Below are 21220 nucleotides of genomic sequence, written 5' to 3' on the forward strand. Positions count from 1 at the left end.
CCATGTGTTCAGGGCAAGCAGGGTCTGACAGTAAAGGGGCAGGAGAGGGGCTGCAAGAGGAAGAAGGGGGTAGAGGTGCATAGGTTAAAGCGGTCATCTGATCTCCCAAATTTATTTTCTCTGCTATAGCAGTAGAAGGGGGATAAATTGAAGGCAAACCTGCAATAATTAGATTTGAAATCTGGAAAATTATAACACATTTATACATTTTCTTCATATATAGAATCTAATTATTAGGTAGTCATCTTCTATTTGAGTAAATACAATACGTATGTGTTTAATTTTTCACATGAGGATAATTTCATTAACTTCACTGTGTATAAAATTAAGCTTCTGTATGAAGGCGTTGGCAAAATTAAAGGTGTTTCACTTCTGTCTATTTTCTAATTTCTAAAATCAAATTGATAGATCATATAATGTCATTGACTTTTTATGCCAAAGAAGTGGAATATTAGTACAGTGATGTAGAGAGAAACATTTAATGTGTGTTGGGGAAAAAAACATTAAGCAGTTGGAAAGGGACTTTTGACTTTTCTAATATTTTATTAAAGCCTTTGAATTGCTATCCAGCTTTTCTTAATAGTTAACCTGTTGCAGCGAAAATTTGAACACATTATAGAGGGTACAAAATGTTGGGAATGAAACCTATGAAAATGAAACTCTAATTAATGGCAAAATTACCTGTAAACAGAACAGGTTCTGAGCCTGTGCATACAGTATACTGTATACATTTATATGCATGGACCCAAACTCATAAACACCTTGAAATGTGTACAACACTTACCACTTACAAGTGGGAATCTCTCTGGTGAACAAAAATGCTAAACTAACTGTTTTTGAAGAATATGAAGACAGAAATAAGACAGGAACTCTATGCTGGTATAATTAAATCTGATATAAAATGACCATGAGAATCAACAGTTAATCTACACTGTGTAAATTACACTGGTGTGTGGGTGTCATTTGTCCAGTTCCATCATGGGGTAATCATTTGGTCTAAGGCAAACAGATTTTACCTTTTCCTTTGCTACCAAGTACCAACGCACTGTAATAGCCGCTTACTCTGAGCCATTGCCCCCAGAATAGCTGCTCATTTGTTTGCTCCAGATCCTAGTGTAATTTTCATCAGTGTACAAAGCCTATGTAATTTATGCCGCTATAAATGTGTTGCTTGTTTAGAGCCTTAGATGATTGGTGTGATACTTTAAGATTCTCCAATGTAACATTACATAGAAAAGGTTTATTGTTCAACCCAACACTGAAAAATGCAAATTTTGTCAAGCCAGAAATTTTTCATAAAACATTAGGCCAATGAAACAACTAACTAAAAAAAAAAAAATTGGGTGCAAAATGTTTTGAGATTCCCTAAATGGGTCCTGTTTTGACATTGTCAAATCAGGAAATACCATTTTATTAAGTCAAAATAACCTTTCCGTATGAAAATGTAGTAAAATTATCCTAAAGGAGTTTTAAAAGACCAACATTAATTTAATATTGTCTGACAATTATCAACATGTGAATGTGGAAATACTGAGTTCAGTGGAGGGTCCCAAACTGATCCAGGAACTGAAAAGCAAGCCTTATAATTTGAGGCTGATAGGATCAGCCTATAAAGGAGAAGGATAAAGTGTCTGGATCCTTGTGTATTGGTACTTGCACATAAAACCCATAGTTTAAAATGAAGGATTTGCAGTTTTGCTGACAAGTGCATAACAATGTCCAATGCTGGATGCTGACTCTAGAAAAATTCACCTGAGAAATGAGATGCTAGTTCATAGGGGTGAAGATAAAACACAGGGATATCTTGCCAAGGAAGCAAGTAGACTGATTGTTGCTTGAAGTCTTTAAATATCTTTCTGATAGGTAAGCTTTAATCCAGGTTGGGGCTAGGCATGGGCAACTAGTGCCTCCTGAGTCGGGAGGGGTGGGCACTTGCCCTCCCAGCAAACAGTCAGTGCCTGGGGGGTGGTCTCCCCATGGCTGATACCATAGGCCAGGGAGCGGGGGAGGGACCCATGGCTGATCCTGCTGACCTGCAGCTGGCAGTGGCACGCCACTGACACTTCTGGGCATGCCACTGGCACTTCCAGGTTGGTGGGATCAGCCACGGAGGGACCACTTCTCCTAGTGCACTCTCTGTCTAGCGCTCTCGGGGTGGGTACCAGCACTCTTGCCTGCCCCCCTATGTGGGAAAGCTGCTGTCAGGGGGTACACGTGCACTTCCACGTACCCCCTACACGTCGCTACTGTAGCTAGGTGTTCATGGCTGTCTCCTCTCCTGGACTATATGAATCTCTTAAATGTATTCTCTTTCTTCCATAGCCATGGGGAGAACAAGATTTCCTATTCCTCATAACACTCATACCACTTTCAGCTCTGCATCGAGACAGTGATTAATCCAATCTTTTGCTTCACACTTTGTTTGTTGCTTGTTGGGATAGAAAGAATTTTTTATCTGTGGAGCAGAATTGGTCGGATGCATAACATGGTTTTTTTTTGCTCTTTTCCAAAGCATCAGAGATTGGACAAAGCTGCAGATGAGGCAGGGTGAACCTGTTCTGTGATATTGTAGAGTTGTCTCACTTAGGCGACTGGTTGATGTGCTTAGCTTACATCCTCAGGGCTAAATGGAGCACAAGATTTTAGGCCAAGAAAGGATTTTTTCCAAAGGTTGGGTCAGATTGGGTCCACTCTCTGCAGCATGGGACATACCTTGCCTGCTGGGTTATCTCAGCATGTCTCACATAATTAGGTCCCTGACATTGCAAAGGACAGTTATTGGTGCTACCTTGGTCTCTCAAATTTCCTCCATAACACATGCAATAGTTTAGTCTTGATGACCTTAGTTTAGTTTAGTTTCAACAACAAAAATACTTTAGCTGAACTAAAGTCATTGGGCCTAATATTTTTGTTTGATTATGTATTTATTTATTTGTTTGTTATGGGTTTCCAAGGCAAAAGTCCATGGCCTGTGATGTATACTGGAGGTAAGGCTGAATGATTGAATGGTTCCTTCTGCCCTGCACCTCTGTGAAAACAAAGCCTGGGCCAAACTTCACATATCCTGGCTCTTAGCCAATGTTATTACAAAACAGATGGACTTTACTCACACTGGGAACAGCTGAACTCAGACAGAAATAATATGAAAAGCTTGCTGTTTCAACAGAGAAAACACAAATAAAATATTACTAATCTGTTTTGGTCCCAGGGTACATACCAAGCATCTGTGATATACTGAATTTACCAAAGTTAATTTCATGACTTTTCATATATACTGTTATGTATCCTTTATTGAACTGGTAAGTTTCACATACCAGAGAAGTTTGCTATTGTCATTATTATACCACTATCTCTAGCATATCTAATCAATACATTGTTATTTTTTTACTGTGAAGTAAAATAACCACTTTTTAACAACTGCTGTTAAAGGTCTGTCATCACTTTTAGTTAGAGGATTGGAACTTAGTTATAAAATATTACTGAAACCTAAATCTTGGTGTACAAATCCCAGGTGTATTAATGATGATTAACGATCCTTCTAACCTGTAGATTACCTGGAAGAAATATTTGGGCTAAATACAGACATTCAGAAAGCCTCTGACAGCTGCGTTATAACTGTTACACTTTACTTAAGTTAGAGTGGGAATAAACTGAACAGACATTGACTGTTTGGGGGTGGGGATTTGATGCCTGTCTGGATTGGCCAATGCCAGCAGGCCAGGGGTACTCCTGCATGCCTCCCAGGAAGCTGCCAGAGCCAGCCCCACCCCACTAGCCTGGACCTTCCCACACTGCTTTTTGCTGGGCCAGGATGGAAAGGACCCCTGCCTGCCATACAGACCCAGCCTGGCCTCTCTCCCGAAACCCTAGCTAGCAAGCTGAGGGGAAGGGGCTTTTATGGCCAGAGGCCTCCCTTCCTGCCTGGCTCCAGTTCCTGGTGTGGCAAAAAGCCAACTGGGCACCCCCACACTGCAGTTCCTGGATGCAGCTGTCAAAAGGCTGGGGCAAAGGTGGGGTGGGGAATGAACCCCTCTGCCATGCAAACCTAGCTCAACCCCCACAAGAACCCAGACAGAAAGCTGTGGGGGAGACCCTCGTGGTGGGGGGAGGCTCTCTTTCCCCCCACCCTCAGCCTTGTGACACCTACAGCCAGGAGCTGTAGCGTACAGCTGCCTTGCTGGTTTTTACAGTGCTGGGAACTGGGACTTAGAAGGGAAACAAAGCCTGTCTGCCATGCAGACCCAGTCCTGCCCTCCCCAAGACCTGAGCTCACAAGGGTGGAATCCACACATCAGAGAAGCTATGTTTCCCTACCTCACCGCACAGCTGAGCTGGGAGGAGACAAGCCTTTTCTGTCTTCTCTCTGTGACAGCCTGGGGGCAGGGCTAGGCTGCTGCTTGCTCAGAGCAGATGGGTGCCAGCCCAGACTAGGAAGCCACCCAGTGAGGGGCTCCTGGGATGACAGCAGAACGCAACCTACACTCAAGCGCAATAGATGTAGTACAGGCATTCAAAAAAGTGTTCTAACCTAAAGCACTTTAGTCTCATACTGCATCCATCAAGGGTTAACTTAGAGCAGGATCTGCCATTTTAAAGTGCTTTGAGCTCTGTGAATATCTGTTCTATTATGGCTTTGAATTGCTTTCTGTGCACTTAACGCATGTTAAGTGAAACCATTGTACCTACCCTCAGTTTCAACTATTCATGTCTGACTTGTGCACAGTAAATATTTGTGCTTACACATTTGTGTTTTTCTACACATTTAAGGGGTTGTGCATATATAACACTTTTTAACTACTTTGTTTTTATACAGGCACAAGTCATCCTCCATTTTTTTTAAATGTTGTCTCTCTAAGACTCCCAGCAGATGCTGTTGAAACAGTTTATTGAGGATGAAGGTAGCACTGACAACTCCTAGGAAAGGAATTAGACAGCTCAGCAGTGGGAGTGTGATATTGCATTCTATTGATTCCTAGTCTGACCCAGGCAGCCCATAGCTGGTATGAAAGTTGCCACTGAACTCTCGTGTATCTACCAAGAATATGAGCTCTGTAACATGGGAATGGTTTAATCCTGGGTGGGGCACAAACATGAGTAGTTATATAATATGTGGGCTCTAAAATTCAGGGGTTTGTGTTCTGGGGGAAGATTGTATGGACAGTTAGCTATTTTGAGTATTTTCAGGTGTAATGTCTTAGCTCTGTATAAAGCCTGGTGAGCAGTTAAATGTTTCATTGGCAGTGTAGTTGTGTGGAAAAGACAGAGTGGAGCTACTGACTAAGGGTATGTGTAGATGTTCATGGCACTTGATCTAAACTCACACAGCTTATTTAAAGCCATATGATCATAGATTGGGTCTGACTTGTGCGCACGTTCACCAGTGCCAGCAACATGATCCAAGTAGGGGTGAGTGGGATCAGGGTGGGGTTGGTAGGTTTGGAAGGGGTTGGCAGGTTTGGGGCATTGGTGTCTTTTGGGGGTGTCTGCAAGGGGTTGTCTTTCTGGGCATAAGGGGCTAAAAATAGCCCAGTCAGGGGTAGGAAGAGTCCCAGAGCTGGGTTTTCCCAGCTCCAGGGCTATGCTCCAGTGTATGCAGACATTTGTTAGACCAGACCAGTCATTTTTTGCCTGATGAAACTCCCTGAACATCTGCACAAACAAGCGCTTAAATCAATCTAACCTAACCTTACTTAGGTTGATCTAAGTGTAACATTTGCGCATACCCATAGTTATACCAATAAAAGTGCTAGAATAGATGTGGTTATATTTATAGAAACTTGCTTTTAGCAGCAAGTTATGGTAAAACTTACACTGGTACAGCATATGTACAGTGATTCCAATATTATGAACTTTTATAGTGATATAAATTATGTTAATTGATTTTGCCAGTTTAGCTATAGCAATATAACTATATTAGCAAAAGTCTCTTTATATAGACATGGCCAGAATTTCAAGGTAGTTAATAACATGTTATTTCATTTCTTCCAGTTTATTATGGGAAATTGTGTATAAATATGTTATCTTAAAATATCTTTAAAAATAGCAGCATGATATTTTCTAAGTTTAGATCCAAACTACTTTTGTATTTTCCCCCTCTTAGAAATAATTAATTTGTGTAAAAATGTCCTTCTACTCAGTTTGAGGCAAAATGAGCAAAATGACCTATTTTGATATGTATGCCAGCTAGGTTGCCAATTTCTTGGCAAGTGACTGTCACTTTCCTCCTGACATGGTTCTCAGGGTACTCTTCAATAAATGGCATCCTTCCTCATTTTTTTTCTGTTATTATATATGCAAAACTCAAATGTAACTTTCCATTTAGGTGATTGCTGAGGAATTATCCGGCAATGATGACTATGTTGAACTTTCATTCAGTGCACGGAAATTAGATGACAAGGTAAGCTGTTTGATATTAACCTTATTGAAAGAAATAGGAATGCCTGCAAATATAATTTAATAAGATTTCTTTCCTTGCAGCTATTTTTTTTTGCCTGACGTTATTAAACACATCAGAGATTTCAGATCAATGTTCACAATGAGGCTTTCCTCAAGTTGCGAAGTAATTAAAAAAACTCAAGGGAATGTAATTAAAACCAAGACAATTTAATTATGCAGAGACCTCATTTATTTAAAATGCCACAGATCAGAAGTGCTTAGATAAATGAGCTTTTTATAAGTAGTCAGAGATGTAATATTCAAACTAAGTATCTGAAAATAAAGCTGGAAAATTTCATATCATTTTATGCATCATACATGTTTTGTTCAGCAAATTATCTGATGTTTGAGAAATGGTTGCTTTAATATTTCCAAAAACTTTCTTTCATTTAACTAAATATCTAACCATGGACTAAAACCCATCTCTTCATTGTGCAGGGCACCTTTATCTTCCAATGTTAACATTGTTATTAATAATACTTAAATAATATGTTACTTCTATATAGCAACTTTCACCCAAAGGACTTGGAACACTTTCCAAGCATGGTACAGCTTCAAATATCTAATTATCTAATATAATTGAAGGTATTTAATTATTTCAAGTATTACAGAAGATATCATTGTAATTAATGGATGCCAGGTGGCCATGACCTTCCTTAGTATAACAGGGATTTTCAGGTAATTGAAGATCAGATCATCGCTGTTGCACTAAGTTAATACTTCCAACACTAAAATATACACCTGCTTGGGTGCAGATCAGGAACATACATTTATATTACAGAACAGTTTGACAGAAAATGCTGGGATTTGCAAATGTTTATGTGCACGTGTAATTTTCTCAAGTAAGTTACACAGTCAAATCAGAATAGAGTTGCCTAGGTGCAAAGTGCTTAAATTAAATTAAGAGGAGAAGGACAATCCATAGAGCTGAAACTGCCAAGAAAATTGGATAGCCAGGATATAATTAACACAATTGGAACTTTATTAGGACACAAATGCTAATAACTTCCCTGTGTTTAGAATCCTTAATGACTATAAATTATCAGGACCTTCACTTCTGTCCCATCTGAAAGAAAAATTGTCCTCTCCCTGAGAGTTTCTGGCTTCTCAGCACTTTTCAAAATTAGATCATTTCTTTAGATGCTCCAAAATGGATTTAAGACCATAACTTTAGGTTCTTATTTTTAACCAAGTTTGCAGGTTCAGTCCATGATTCGACTAGAAGATCTCTTGAGGTCCCTTCCAGCCTTACTAATCTATGAATCTGTGAAAACCATGCTTTTAAAATGCCATGTTCATTTAGCTGTAGGTCTTACTATTATGTAGACAAAGGGGGGGAATACAAGGTGCTTTATCGAAGCATTTCCTACTCCAAGTATACTACAGAGACTAGTAAAAACAACTTCATAATGAAGACCATGTTTATGGCTCATATGAGTCCAGTTAAATTGTTTTATTCAAGGTGTGTTTCAATGCTGTATTTATATATGCCTCTTGGAAGCTTTAGGACATGTCTACGCCACAAACTTAACCTTTCTGACAGCAGAGCTGTCAACCTGTGCTCAGCACTTTGCTTCTAGTTTAAAAGGCAGCTCATGTGGAACAATGCAGAGTGCTTAAGGGGCTGCTTCCTGACACAGTAGTATGCTTGCAGTGGAGAGAAAAAGACTCTTAAGCACAGGTCACCTGTTTATGAGCAAGGTATAAATAATACAGGGACTTATGAGTCATACAAGAACATTGTGGCAGATACCCTTTTCATGATCTGTCTGAATTACTGGATCTCTTAATCTCCTGTGGTTGAACTATCTATTGGAACAAGCACAGGACTGAGAGTCAAAAACTTAAATGAGCCAGTGATTCATTGGTTATCAGAGATTGGTATAAATTCATGCAGGTCCACTGAAATCAATAAAGCTATGTCAAGTTTGCACTGCCTAAGGATGTAGCCCTAAACTGAACCTTAGGGCTAAGTACAGACAGTCAAAAAGCCTGAGGCTGAATTGGTTCAGTCTTTGCAGCTTAGTCTAAGCTGCAAAGATTGAACCAATAAGCAAATGAATGGACATTCACTTTTGATTCAGGAAATGCAGTTACGTTAGGAGCTAGGGGGCACTACAGCATGACTCTCTGGCATGTAGTCAGCAGGGGCTGTGTGTTTTCTTCCTCTTACTGCTGGCCCAAGGCCTCTGGGATTTGCAGTCTGGACTTGCAGTAGCAGGACTCTGCAGGGTTGCTTATCAATTCCTCTTCCTGCTTCCAGGTACCTCTGGGATTTGTAGTCCACAGTCGCAGCCAGCACTAAGTAAATAGGGCAGGACAGCTCTGTACTTGTGGGAAGGGACGTTTAACCCCCCACCCCACCCTAGATCCCAGCAGGGGTTTACCTGGGAGAGGAGGGGCCAGTGAGCCAACCAGTGAGGCCAGTGAGCCAGCCCTCACTGCTTCAGCTAAGGAGCAGAGGGGCAGGGCCAGCCCTGCTCTCTGAAACGGATAGCACAGCACAGCCCAAGGCTGCAAAATGCTGGGATGCTAGGGGTTTGTGATTTAACTTGAACCAGGAAGGGATCTGGGTCAGAAGTTTCATAAACCGGTTTGACCCAAATCAGTTAAGTCTGATATTACATTCAACCAAGTTTATCTTAAACCAGTTTCAGCCATTTTCAAACTGGTTTATGTGCACTGAATTTATATTCTGTTACAGGTTTAAACCAGTTTCTGATCACTTTAACTGGTTTATGTGCAACTTCTGTCTATAGCCTAGGAGAGGTCTGCCCATTACAATGAAGTTCTGTGTAGATAAAACCCAATTAGCTCTGAATGAGCTACCTTGGGTACTGGAAGTAGGGAAATATACCCTGCTTTTCAGCAATGCTACTTAATCTACGGAGAATGCTGTCTTGACTGGATTAAGTAGCATTGCTGAAAAGCAGGGTATATTGCCTCAGACAGATTGCCATGCTTATATGGCTATATTGCTTCTTTTGTTTTAGCATATATTACTGTATTAATAAGGCAGGAATTTGCTGCTTAATGGGGCTGATGGTGTTAGAAAGTCTTATTTGCTAGGCTGCTTAGCTCACTTAATTAGAACCATGATTAGGTGTTACAGGCTTTATATAACCCAGATGATTTAGCCGGTAGTCTATAATGATTCCACCTTAGCCACAGGAGACTATTATTTAAATATATAATTATAGATATAATTTATTTGCTAGTTCATGATGGTTCACCCCATTGCTATTCAGAGATGTAAAAATTCATGGCAAGATAGACAAGCATCATAGAAGCATAGGAAAGTAGGGCCAGAAGGGACTTCAGGATGTTGTCTAGTCCAATCCACTGCTTAGAGCAGGATTATCTCTGTCTAAACCATCCGAGACAAGTGTTTGTGTACCTGGCACTTAAAAACTTTCAGTGATAGAGAATCCAAGCCTCTCTAGGTAATCTGTTCTGGTGATGGACCACCCTTTTAGTTATACAGTTCTTCTTAATATTCAATCTAAATCTCTCTTCCTTTGGTTTAAGACCATTACTTCTTGTCCTGTCCCCTGTGGACTCTGAGAACAATTGATCGCTACCATCTTTATAAACAACCCATTATATATTTTTAAGGCCTTCAAGTTCTGTTTTAAAATCCTCAGAAACTGATACCCCGAAATCTACAACCACAGAAAGCACAGTTACCACAATAGGCCATGTCCTTCCACACATTTCTGGCCACAGACAGCTTCCTCAACAACGTGCCAAACTGCAGCTGTAGATGCTTACCAGGAAAACTGCTGAGAGAAAAATGAGGCAACTCAGTACAACTTAAGCACTTCCAAAGTTTTGCCACTACTGTGCTGCGGGAGTGTTTTGGATTACAGTTGTGGCGTTGGGCATCTAACGCTCGTCTAAGTTCTGTCGCCTAAGTTCTGTTTATGACCCCGAAGTGTTTTATATTTTTACATCTAGCTCTAGTTTTTACAGTGCTTGGTACTGCAGCACCTAAGTCCCTTTTGGCATTTGCCCTTAGTTCCCTTTTAAAATATCAGCCTTTGTTGAAAAGACAAAAGATCAAAAAATATAATTAAGAACAACCTACCTTAAGTGACATTCCCATTTGAATAATCAGCAAATGTAACAAAAAAGAATGAAAGAAAACAAAAAGAAAGAAAAAAATCGACATAATTATAACAGAAAAACAAATGTTAACATCAAATTTCTGGCAGATAATAAAAGCCAGTTTGTTGCTAGTTTAATAAGCAGCAAAGGTTTTTCATAAAGCTTCAGTGGAGATTGAGGACAACAGAATAAGTGAAGCAAACTCGATTTCTTTTTTAGAGGGATGGCTGTAGCATCTCATCCAAAAGTTTAAGGCACTGGCATATGTCAAAATTTGCTCTCATTTGGTAAGGGTGAACAGAAAAAAAAAGATAGCATTTTTGTAGTAATATATGTTTGGAAGGCATGGTTACATTTCTGTGTTTTATTGAAGCCCACTTAGTTCAGATGGCTCATCTTTGTTTCAAGAGATCCACTGAGAACCCTTCACAGTAAAACAATAACTTCCCGAATGGTTACACTGAATTAGGAGTTATGTCACAATTACCATAACAAGCAGTTACATTTATTGAATGCTGTAATAAATGTTGAGCACTCAGACAACCTGTCATTGTCTTGTTTTGAGGAGGACGTTTCTGGTGCCTCAAGAAAGAGTCACAAACTGTGATGTTTGTGAAATATGAAATGATTGTTTTCACTGGGTGTGTCTACACAAGACACTAACTGCGCAGTAGCACACCACAGCACCAACAGTGCTAATATGCTACTGTGTAGTATTATTAGGCCACTGCATGGTAGCATCATTTAAAAGGCATTTGCTCGTGATACCATGCAGTAACTCCAGTTATTGCACATCTATTTAGTACTTGCCTTTATTTAGTACTCGATTATACAAGTACTAAATAAATGTGCAGTAACCACTGTGCTGTACTGTCTCATGTAGATGCACCCACTGTGAAATTATTTTGCTATTGTTTCAGGAATACGTTTGAATTTTAAAGTGACTAGTAGTTTTTGTATGTCTAACTTAAAAAACCTCAAAGGGGCCTAATGTTCAAAAAGTGCCAGAAGTCTGCACTCTGAAAATATTGACCACACAAGATGTTTCAAGCTAAGTAGAAGCACTCGCTAGTTAATGTGCTAGTAGCCGTGAATCATAACTTCTTTGCATGCTGAGAGAATATTATACCACTGTCAAACGCATTTAATAAATCCTTTAAAACACTATTAAAATATTAAGACATTAAACCTTTATTGCACTCTGTCTTCCAGAAGGAGGACTGCTAAATTGTTATTGTGAAATGCAGTCAAGTTGAACATGCTGTTAGATATACTGAAACAACTGAAATGCATTGTAAGCATTAATAGCTATGAAACAAGATTATGCTAGCAGATATGTGTCTGTTCAGCATATAATTTTTCTGAGTTGTTACTAAGCAACTTTAATGTTGAATGATGTTTACTTCATAACTTCTGAAAGAATTGGACTTTTTTGTACACATAAGGAGACAGTACAAGTCACTATTCAGTAGTCCTTCCTTTCCTGCAGTTTTGTTATTGTTTTTCTGTTGATGACTTCTTTTTTATGATCTTTTGGTGTTTTTGTTTTTATCAGAGATCATACAACCCTGGCTGGTTTCCTGCCCATGCTTTAAGACTCTAGCTTATGAACAGAATCCAGACAGTGCTCCTGTCTTTTAAGGGTTACAGTGTGAGCCCATTTGGGCTTAAACCTACCACCCAGAGTGAGAACCTTCCAATTTTCAGCTTAATTTTTCAGGATTATATAGTAAAGATATGACACATACACAAGCTTTGCACAACTTGTGTGATATAAATATATCATTTCTTTACAAGCACAAGAGCAGTTAGAAAACAACAAACATCCCAGTTGCAATATCCCTTCCTCTAGCTCAGAGGTACTCAACCCGTGGCCTAAGTGCCAAATCCAGCCCATGGTCAGGAAAATCGGTGTTGGGGAAGCAGTGGCATTAATAATGTCACAGTCCTCCACTTGCAAATTTCCAGCCCTATCCCTCTGTGGAGCCGGGCTGGGGCTGGGTCATGCCCTCCCCACTCTGTGGCCGAGTCAAAGCTGGACCATGCCCCCTTCCCCTGTGCAGCCAGATTGGGCCCCACTATGCCTGCTCCATGCATTGGATTGGGCCCCATTAGCTGGATCTGGCCCCAGACACAGTGGGTACTGATCATTTGGCTTGTGGGGCAAAAAGGTTGAGCGTAACCACTGTAGCTCATCCAGTGCTTGGAGGTTGCCTGTATTCATCAGACTCATTAGGCCACTGCTGTAGTGCCTATCATCCTGGTAGTGGTTTGAGGCCTCTCCCAAACTTCCCAGTCCATAAGAAATTCTCCTTTCCCACAATCCTCTCCAAAGTTAACACCCCTCCTTCTTAAAACTGGGCATTTTATTTAACCTTGATAACATTCCACTACTCCAAATTCCAACCCCATGCAGACAAACCTGGCTTGTCTAGACTTTAGCTAAACCTGAGTCCCTGGCTATTTCCCAAATTTAACAACTGATTACTATTGCTGACAGAGTGATGAGATGGAGGTTTTGCAAGACAACATGAATACACACTGGGAGGCATTCAATTTATCATCTAACATTGATATAATAATTTCATAATTTTAGTCAGAAATTGTAAATCATACCTCAAAATGAAGCACTTTAAAGATATTCCTCTTTTTGAGTTGTGAATGCCTGCATCCTGACTGTTTGCAGTCTTCCAAAAGCGCTTGCAGTTCTTCAAACAGGACATCTGTCCCATGGCTCTTGATGTAATGCCACCAAAATCTGGTTCAAAGTTCCCAGTAAAATAAAACTGGTAATGAAAGAGTAATCCATTTAGCTTGGTAGTCTGCCTGCCACATACAGAGTGTAGATATTCAAGTTGGGGGATGGGGAGGAGTGGGAATTATCAGAAAAAGCAAAAGAGTACACAGTACCCACTACCATTATTACGCCGGTTCTCAAACATTTTTGAACCATGAACACTTCCTTAAGTTTGTCATGCTGCTGTTTGCCTTTGTTATCCTTTCTGGCAACCAAAGAGAGTTGTTTGGGGGTTTTTATTTTCTTCCATTTATATTTAATCTTTCCTTTTTTTTTTTTTTCCTTTCCCATTTTTTGCTTTCCTTACCCTCCAGAAGTCCACTGTGCATCCACAAGGTACCCCAATTTGAGAAATACAACAATAGTCAAATTGAAACCAACAGAAACGTTTTGAAGATCTTTGTGAAACTAATATTGCTTATGGATTGGGAGAGCCTTACAAATTCAGAATTAGCATTTCATTAGCAGGGAAGCAGGGGTATGATATGGATAATATCTAATGAATCTCCAGAGTAATTACTCTGTATATTTTTAGGATTTTTTCAGCAAATCTGATCCATTTCTGGAAATTTTCCGGATGAATGATGATGCAACCCAGCAGCTTGTTCATAGAACTGAGGTAAGAAACGAGCTGTTGTCACTTTCCAGGGTCATAACTGGGGTATAGAAAGAAATAGTTTATGATGCTGATCTTCATAGCTGTTTAGATGCCTTCTACTGATAGGCACCTAACTGCCTCCAAGGATCTGGGTCTATATTTCTACATTTCAGAGGACCTTAGCATGTGCCCACATTTGAATACTTCTCTCCCTCCTGGTGTATGCTAATGTAAGTATTGATTACAGTACCAAGAGGGGAATTTGTTATGCCATTTGAAATGCAGCATTAATTCAACTAACAGTTCCTAATTGCATTTGATGGTCAATGTATTAAAAAAGTGCTGCTGTACTCAGACAAGCTGTATGCAATGCCATATTATTTCACAGCTCCATTGAGCCCCCTTGAGCTCTTTTGTGCCTGTTCTTCGTCCCCGTTTGGTGGTGGTCGTGAGGTTTTGTACATTTCTTCATTTGTAATCTGCCTGCTTTATTTGGTTTGCATCATGTTCCAAAGTTACATGGACCCTGTGGTCCTAGCAACCAGTGTACATGAAGCTGCAGGTGACAGGTTAGAGTGGGAGCTGCTGAGAGTCTTTGAGCGGGTGTGTATTTTGCTTCTTGCCATTTACTTGATTACAAAAGGTTGCTCTCTTCTATTTAGGCAGACAAAAATATGTACTTCTAGCTAAAAGTTCATATCCGTATACTCTCAATGACAGTTGAATGCTGTATATTTTCATAACATTTTCAGTATGTGGCAGCAGTTCTTTTATTAGCACCGTTTAAAATGCAGTTAATAAATTGGTCTAAAGGACTAAGCCTGCATAAAAATCCAGACATTCTTAAGGATAGCGGTGATACTGCCTTCATCTGAATTAGTCAGATTTGTGCTGAGTTGCAGAAAACACCAGCTTCCTTAATATATTTTATTCTCAGATCCTGAACAGCTCAGTGATGTACACTAGTTTATTAATAAGGTTTTCTCTTCCCTAGATATGTCTCTAGGGACATAGCCCAATACCAGTTGGAGGACACTTAACAGGAATATGTTATGCAAACTATTTTCTTTCTTTACACAGTAGAACTGCAGAAGACCTTACTACAATCAGCTAGTTACCTGAAACTAAATCCTGTCCCACTTATTTGCACCTGTTGGGGTCACCAGTGGCCACAGAGTGTACTTTGTATTAGTCAAAGGGCACTTGTTTTAAACTTCAAATGGCTTTAAGGGTGTTAATGAACAGAGTTTTTAGTTAGCTCAAGATGATGTTGCTTTTTATGGACCGGATCCAAAACCTGTTGAAGTCAGTTGGATAATTCCCAGGGACATAACCAACCTGAGGACAAGGCCTCAGTTTCTATATATGTTATCACAGACTACTGTCAAAGGGTGACAGTAGGTATACAAAAGATTTCATTAAGTAGAATTGCCTTTGCTTGTCTAATGGCTTGCTGAAAAATGTTACCAGTATTTAATATGCTAGATTAAAGATTTAGCCACTAGACACATTTTTCTCTTTCTGATTAATCTACTTTATTAAAAGTCATGGCTATTGTTTTAGCATTTTATTTTAAAATGTGCAAATGTCAAAGCATTTTCCTTTCTCTCTTTTCATTTTCAGGTTGTGATGAATAACTTAAATCCAGCCTGGAAATCTTTTAAAGTGTCTGTAAATTCTCTGTGCAGTGGAGATCAGGATCGCAGACTAAAGGTCAGAGGCCCATCTATACTTCTGAACAGTTTTATATTATTGAACAATTTAATCTTCTGGTTTTAAATGAAAGATCACGGCTTTGCAATGTCCTCTCATTTGACACAAACACAGCTGGATTACGTTACTCAAATTAAAGGTACACTGCAGTGGTATTTCAAGTTGTTTTTCCAGTCATAGCACCTGATATTCTGAGGTCTCTGAAAATAATCTCACTTAAATCAATAGAATTAAAATGCTTCATATAGGTTGCATCTTTTATAAATATCATTTTTAGATTAAATATCTGTGAATGAATTCATTAAAACCTAGTACATGTAGGGTTTATAGTGATGTTTATAAACAACTTATTCTGTATTATACAGCAAGGTAGAGCTTCTAAAGAGAGCAAGAACTGTTCAGGAACCATCAATAGTCACTTGAATGACAATAAAAGTTAATGACCATTGTAGAGAGTTAGCACCTGAAAATCAGATTACTTATGTAAGTATCTAAACCAAAGCTTTCTAGCATATTTAATCCTATATGTTAGAAAGCTTTGGTGTAGTTTTTCTGTCTTGGAAGAAGAAATAATGGCATGTGCATCAATACTCCTCGATCTCAGTAAATCACATAAACACCGGTTTTAACTACTATGTACTTTGAGGGTTGTCTTTTATATATGTGTTATGTCTGACATCTTTAAGTGCTTTGAACTGGGGCCATTGGCATGAAAATCAGTCTAACAAGAGCTGTTCTCTGAATCCCGGATGGTTGAAATTAGAGGCAGTGGGCTAGGGTTCAGGCAGGAAGATTAATAACTGTTTTAGCTTGAGATTCAGTACACTTGTGATGTCAAAATCAGGCCAAGAGTTTATTTTAGAGAGAAGGAGAAAGGTCCATATTAGTCGGTTAGATCTGAGAGTGATCAGCATGGACATGGTAGTTTCATTTGAATTCGTGGGTAAGATTACTCTGAGATAAGATGTAGATGGCCAAAAAAAGGAGGGACCAAGGGAACTCTACAAAAAGGTGAAAGGAGAAGAAGTTGAGGAGGTTTGACTGAAGGACATACTGCAAGAACAATTAGATGGGTGTAGAGAGAACCAAGAGGATATATTTATACATCTATTGACATAAAAAAACTGATTGGTGGGGGAGGCTGTGTATCTTTTGTACTATTTGTGTATGAAAATGAAGACACCAATCTTAACATTTCAATATGTAAGTACTTCCTGTGTCTGCAAATCAGATATTTTAAAAAGATATCTAAATAGTAGGGTTTGTACCAGCAATTAAGTGCAAGTATAAAAATACTGTGAGCATAGGCAGTGGAAGGCCAGGGCTAACGGGGCTTAGCCCCCCCCAAACTGATTTTGCTGCAGCTGATGACAACAGCAGCACCACGGTGCCACTGTCCTGCAGTGCCCAGCACTACTCAGCACGCATCCAGGCCAGCACCCCATGTGCGCTCAGCTCTGTGTGGCTCTACTGCTCCAGTGTTATGCCTTGCTGCTGCAGCTCTGTGCCCAGCACCCCTGCCATGTACTCCTCTGCCACTGTCTACAGCACTAGTGCACTCCAGCCCAAAAGCCCTGCAGGAGGGAAGGGCAGGAGTCAGGAAGGCACGCCTTGCACTGCCCCCTGTATTTTACCCTGCACCGCACCCCCAGCCCCCCCCCCACCCAAAAGCAGCACCATAGAATTATCTTTTAAGTATTACTCAGCCCCCTCCAATAATATTTTCTCCCACCACCTATGACTGTGAGGTTGAAGCTTCTATAAAATTTAAGCCCATTAATGCCTTAGATAGGTGGTGGACCACTGCTTTGTAATACTTCTAAAATTATTATTATTCCATTTGCTTTCAGTTTGGTCCAGGGATGCTTGGAAAGACCATGGGAGGGGTTTTGTTCTGCTACGTGAACTTTTGTTTTGCATTGTATGTTGACTAAGCTTTCAGCCGTAAGCCTCCATACAGACTACACTGTTTATGAAGAGAATACTCTAAATCCTGTTTCATATTTTTAAAAGCATAAAGTAATATTTTCCTGCTAAGCACTGAAAACATTCTCTGTGCAATATGAAATACAAAGTGTTTAACATATTTTAGCTGTTTCCATGCCAGGATTGTCAGACCATTGTATAATGTTCAGAATTATATAAGACTGGATGTCACTTTGAAAGGCATTGCTAAACAAAGACACAGAAAAGTTTAAAAGGGAGGGGGAGGATGTTGATCAATGTCAACCTGACTAAGGGAAATGGACATTGCTAGCAATAGACACATTGTAACCGTTCTTTAGACCCTCTCTCCTTTGGCCAAGCAGCTTATGTAACTCACCCTGTGGGCTTCTATAGCCTGATTGGTGTACTGAATGTTTGGATCTTTCAACTCTGCCACTGAAATCCTGTGTACTGAGATTAGCAGTTTGACTTCTGTTATGAAGACCAGGGATTAAAGTTACAAGCCCCACCCCACCCCGCCAAAAACAAAACAAAACAAAACCCCAACAATAAAACAATACAGTTTGTCCTTGACAAGCCTTGTATTCAAAACAGCTTTTGAAACTTCCTTTCTCGAAAGACATGCCATGTTTAAAAAGATAAGATGTGCAGAGTTATTAAGATTAAAGCAACCAGCAAGTAGAGCCTCCCTTAAAAGTCTTCTACCAATTTCTTTTTCAAAGTCTGTTAATTTGGGTCCCTGTGGAGACTCTGTTATTTTGCTTTGTTTTATTTAGCTATGCTGCAGAGGGCGGTTATTTTTATTTCTCTCAGGATGCCTTGCAAAAACTGTATTACATTGTTATTACAATTAGTACTCCCACATGATTTTTATGTAAGTGGCGTATTAGATTTACGAAACTACTGAGCTCATCTTCACAGGCATTCAGATCTCAGCTCATCAAACTTAAGGGATGTAATTCCCTTTGGTTCCTGTACTACTTTATATTTGTATGTACATTGCCAGGGACAACAGGCTTCTTTGAGCCAAAGTTGGCAAGTTTCCTTCCTAACATATAAGAGGCTCAGTTCATGTTAATATTTGTTTATAAGCCTGCATGAGAACATGATTCTTTTGAGAACACTTATCCTAGAAACTAGCAGGCTGTCACACTGAAGGTCATCTACATGGTGGAATTTTGGCACACAGATTTTGACCTGATCATGACTGTTATCTTGTCATGAAACTTTTCACATTAAATGCAGATTTTGGGGGACTGGTATTGCATGTCAAAGGGTCTTCTGCCAGTCCCTTTTCCATCCTTTACAACAGATTAAGTTTCTTCTGTTCTAGAAGCCCATTCATTACACAAGCTGAAAAGCAATTTCCTTACCATCCAGTGATGTCAGTTACAAGATTTAGTAATAAATTGCTACATAGATACTGTAGAAAGATCAGTGTACTCAAAGAGTAGGGAAAACATGCTGCATAGTACAAAAATGCTGTATGGAGAACACACATGTTGTAGAATTCACTGAGCGCTCTGAAGAGGTACAAATGCAGAAACTGGGAGAAAAAGATAGACAAGCAAAAGAACCCAGGAGAAAAAAGAAGTATGTGAAATATCCATGCAGAGATAAGGACAAACCTTCCCATTTTTCCTGGCATTTTTGCTTCTGAAACCCCTCTGCACTGTGAGACATCACTACTATTTTGTTTGAAAAGTCATCCCTGACTATATGCAAATCTTATATGGTTGATTCTTATTATCCAAGTGGGAGAGAGTTATTTATATTTGGTTTAAATTAGTAATATACATGACCTCATCTGTCTGGCTTATGCTGATATATCATATGGCAGGTGTTGGCAAAATGCAGCCCGGGGGCCGGATGTGGCCTATGAAGCCATTCTATCCAGCCCACAGGGCCCCTAAAAATTTAGAAAATTAATATTCATCTGCCCCGGCTGCCTGTCACGCAGCCCTCGATGGCTTGCCAAAACTCAGTAAGCGGCCCTTTGCCCAAATAATTGCCTGCCCCTGTCCTATAGCCATTGCCTTACAATATTTAAACCGGAGATTCCATAATTTGTTTTTCCTTAGAAATGAAGATTTTATTGTTATACACATTCAAGTAATACCCAATATTGGCAATAATATCAGAATATTACTTTAATCGGAATCCGTTTTATAAGATGTGCATTGTAGTCACGTTTTAGGCTATGTTTTCTATAGATTTTCTGGACATTTCCTTTTTTATGTTTTTGCTTTCTTAGCATAACCTAAATCTTTCTGATTGCTCACAAGTAGATATAGAAAACTATGTGGATCTCTTTGGATCACTACAAATATTCTTTTTTAAAAGGCCCCAGAAATCCACTGACCATGTGAAGCAACACGAATAATTGTTTTGATGTTTCTCTTATAACTAGAATGTTTTCTAGATCAGTAAGCTTACAGTGACCTTCAATACGTGACTACAGTCCTGCTAATGCAAGTGTTTTATAAAATCTAATCCTTCAATAAACACTCAGAATCTCTGAAAGCAGCCAGTGGTGAACTTAACCCAGTGGAACCTATGAAGAAAGCTAAAAGTAAAGCTTAAGTGACAAGCAATAAGTAATACATTCTGACAAATCCATTAGTGCTTTTACTCTTTTGTGGCTTAGCTGTCACATAGTATTCTGACTGCTAATGCAATAAGACATGGTGTATAGTGAACAGCAATAATATTTGTGCAGGATTTTTGAACACCAGGTGGTAAAAAGCAAAGTGCAAGCAAGTTGAAAAGGCAATTAAAAATAAATTTATGAATTTCATGCCTGTCCTGAAAAGAATATACATTTATTGTTTGTTTTGTTTTGTTTTTTAATTCCATATAAATCCAAACTCACAACAAGAATTAGAACTGCACGGTAATCTAGAGTTGTTTTCCTAGCAAGGGTTATAGATTATTCACCTAAATCAGGGGTAGGCAAAATACAGCCCATGGACCAGATCCACTCCGCGCGCAGGTCCATGCTAGTACTGCAGGGTGGTGCCAGTGAAAGGAGCCGCCCCAACCCCGCTGTGTGCCCAGGGAGTGGCAGGACATGCTATGGCTGGGCTGTACGAAGCAGGCGCAGGGCAGTGTTCATAGAATCATAGAAGTAGGGTCAGAAGGGACCTTGTAGAGATCTTCAAGTCCGACCCCCCCGCAGCAGAAAAACTGGGCTCAAATGACTCCAGCCAAGTAGGCATCAAGCCTCTTCTTAAAGACCCCCAGGGTAGGAGCCAGCACCACTTCCCTTGGAAGTTAGTTCCAGATCCTAGCCACCCTGACTGTGAAGTAGTTCTTATGGATGTCTAATCTAAATCTACTCTCCAACAACTTGTGACCGTTATTCCTTGTTACCCCGGGGGGCGCTAGGGGAAACAAGGTCTCTCCCAAACCCTTCTGGTCCCCCCTAGTGAGTTTATAGACAGTCACCAGGTTCCCCCTCAGCCTTCTCTTGTGAAGGCTGAACAGGTTCAGGTCCTGCAGTCTCTCATTGTAGGGTCTGCCCCGGTTTTCCCTGGGTCATGTGGGTGGCCCTCCTCTGGACCCTCTCAATGTTGTCCACATCCCTCCTGAAATGGGGTGCACAGAACTGGACACAGTACTCC

The 21220-nt window shown here is 39.9% G+C and overlaps 1 protein-coding gene across 3 annotated transcripts in view; it reads left to right on the plus strand.

The window, feature by feature from the left end:
* CPNE4 (copine 4) overlaps window positions 1-21220 on the plus strand; it is a 366833-nt gene that overhangs the window by 213922 nt on the left and 131691 nt on the right. For all 3 annotated transcript variants that reach the window (XM_090046382.1, XM_090046384.1, XM_090046383.1), the window contains exons 5-7: window positions 6323-6397; window positions 13875-13958; window positions 15561-15650. In XM_090046382.1, the coding sequence (XP_089902508.1) occupies window positions 6323-6397; window positions 13875-13958; window positions 15561-15650 (249 nt within the window). The remainder of the gene's footprint in view (window positions 1-6322; window positions 6398-13874; window positions 13959-15560; window positions 15651-21220) is intronic.

Source organism: Crocodylus siamensis, chromosome 5 (assembly GCF_052110815.1).
Source record: "Crocodylus siamensis isolate JL-2025a chromosome 5, ASM5211081v1, whole genome shotgun sequence".
Classification (NCBI taxonomy): domain Eukaryota; kingdom Metazoa; phylum Chordata; order Crocodylia; family Crocodylidae; genus Crocodylus; species Crocodylus siamensis.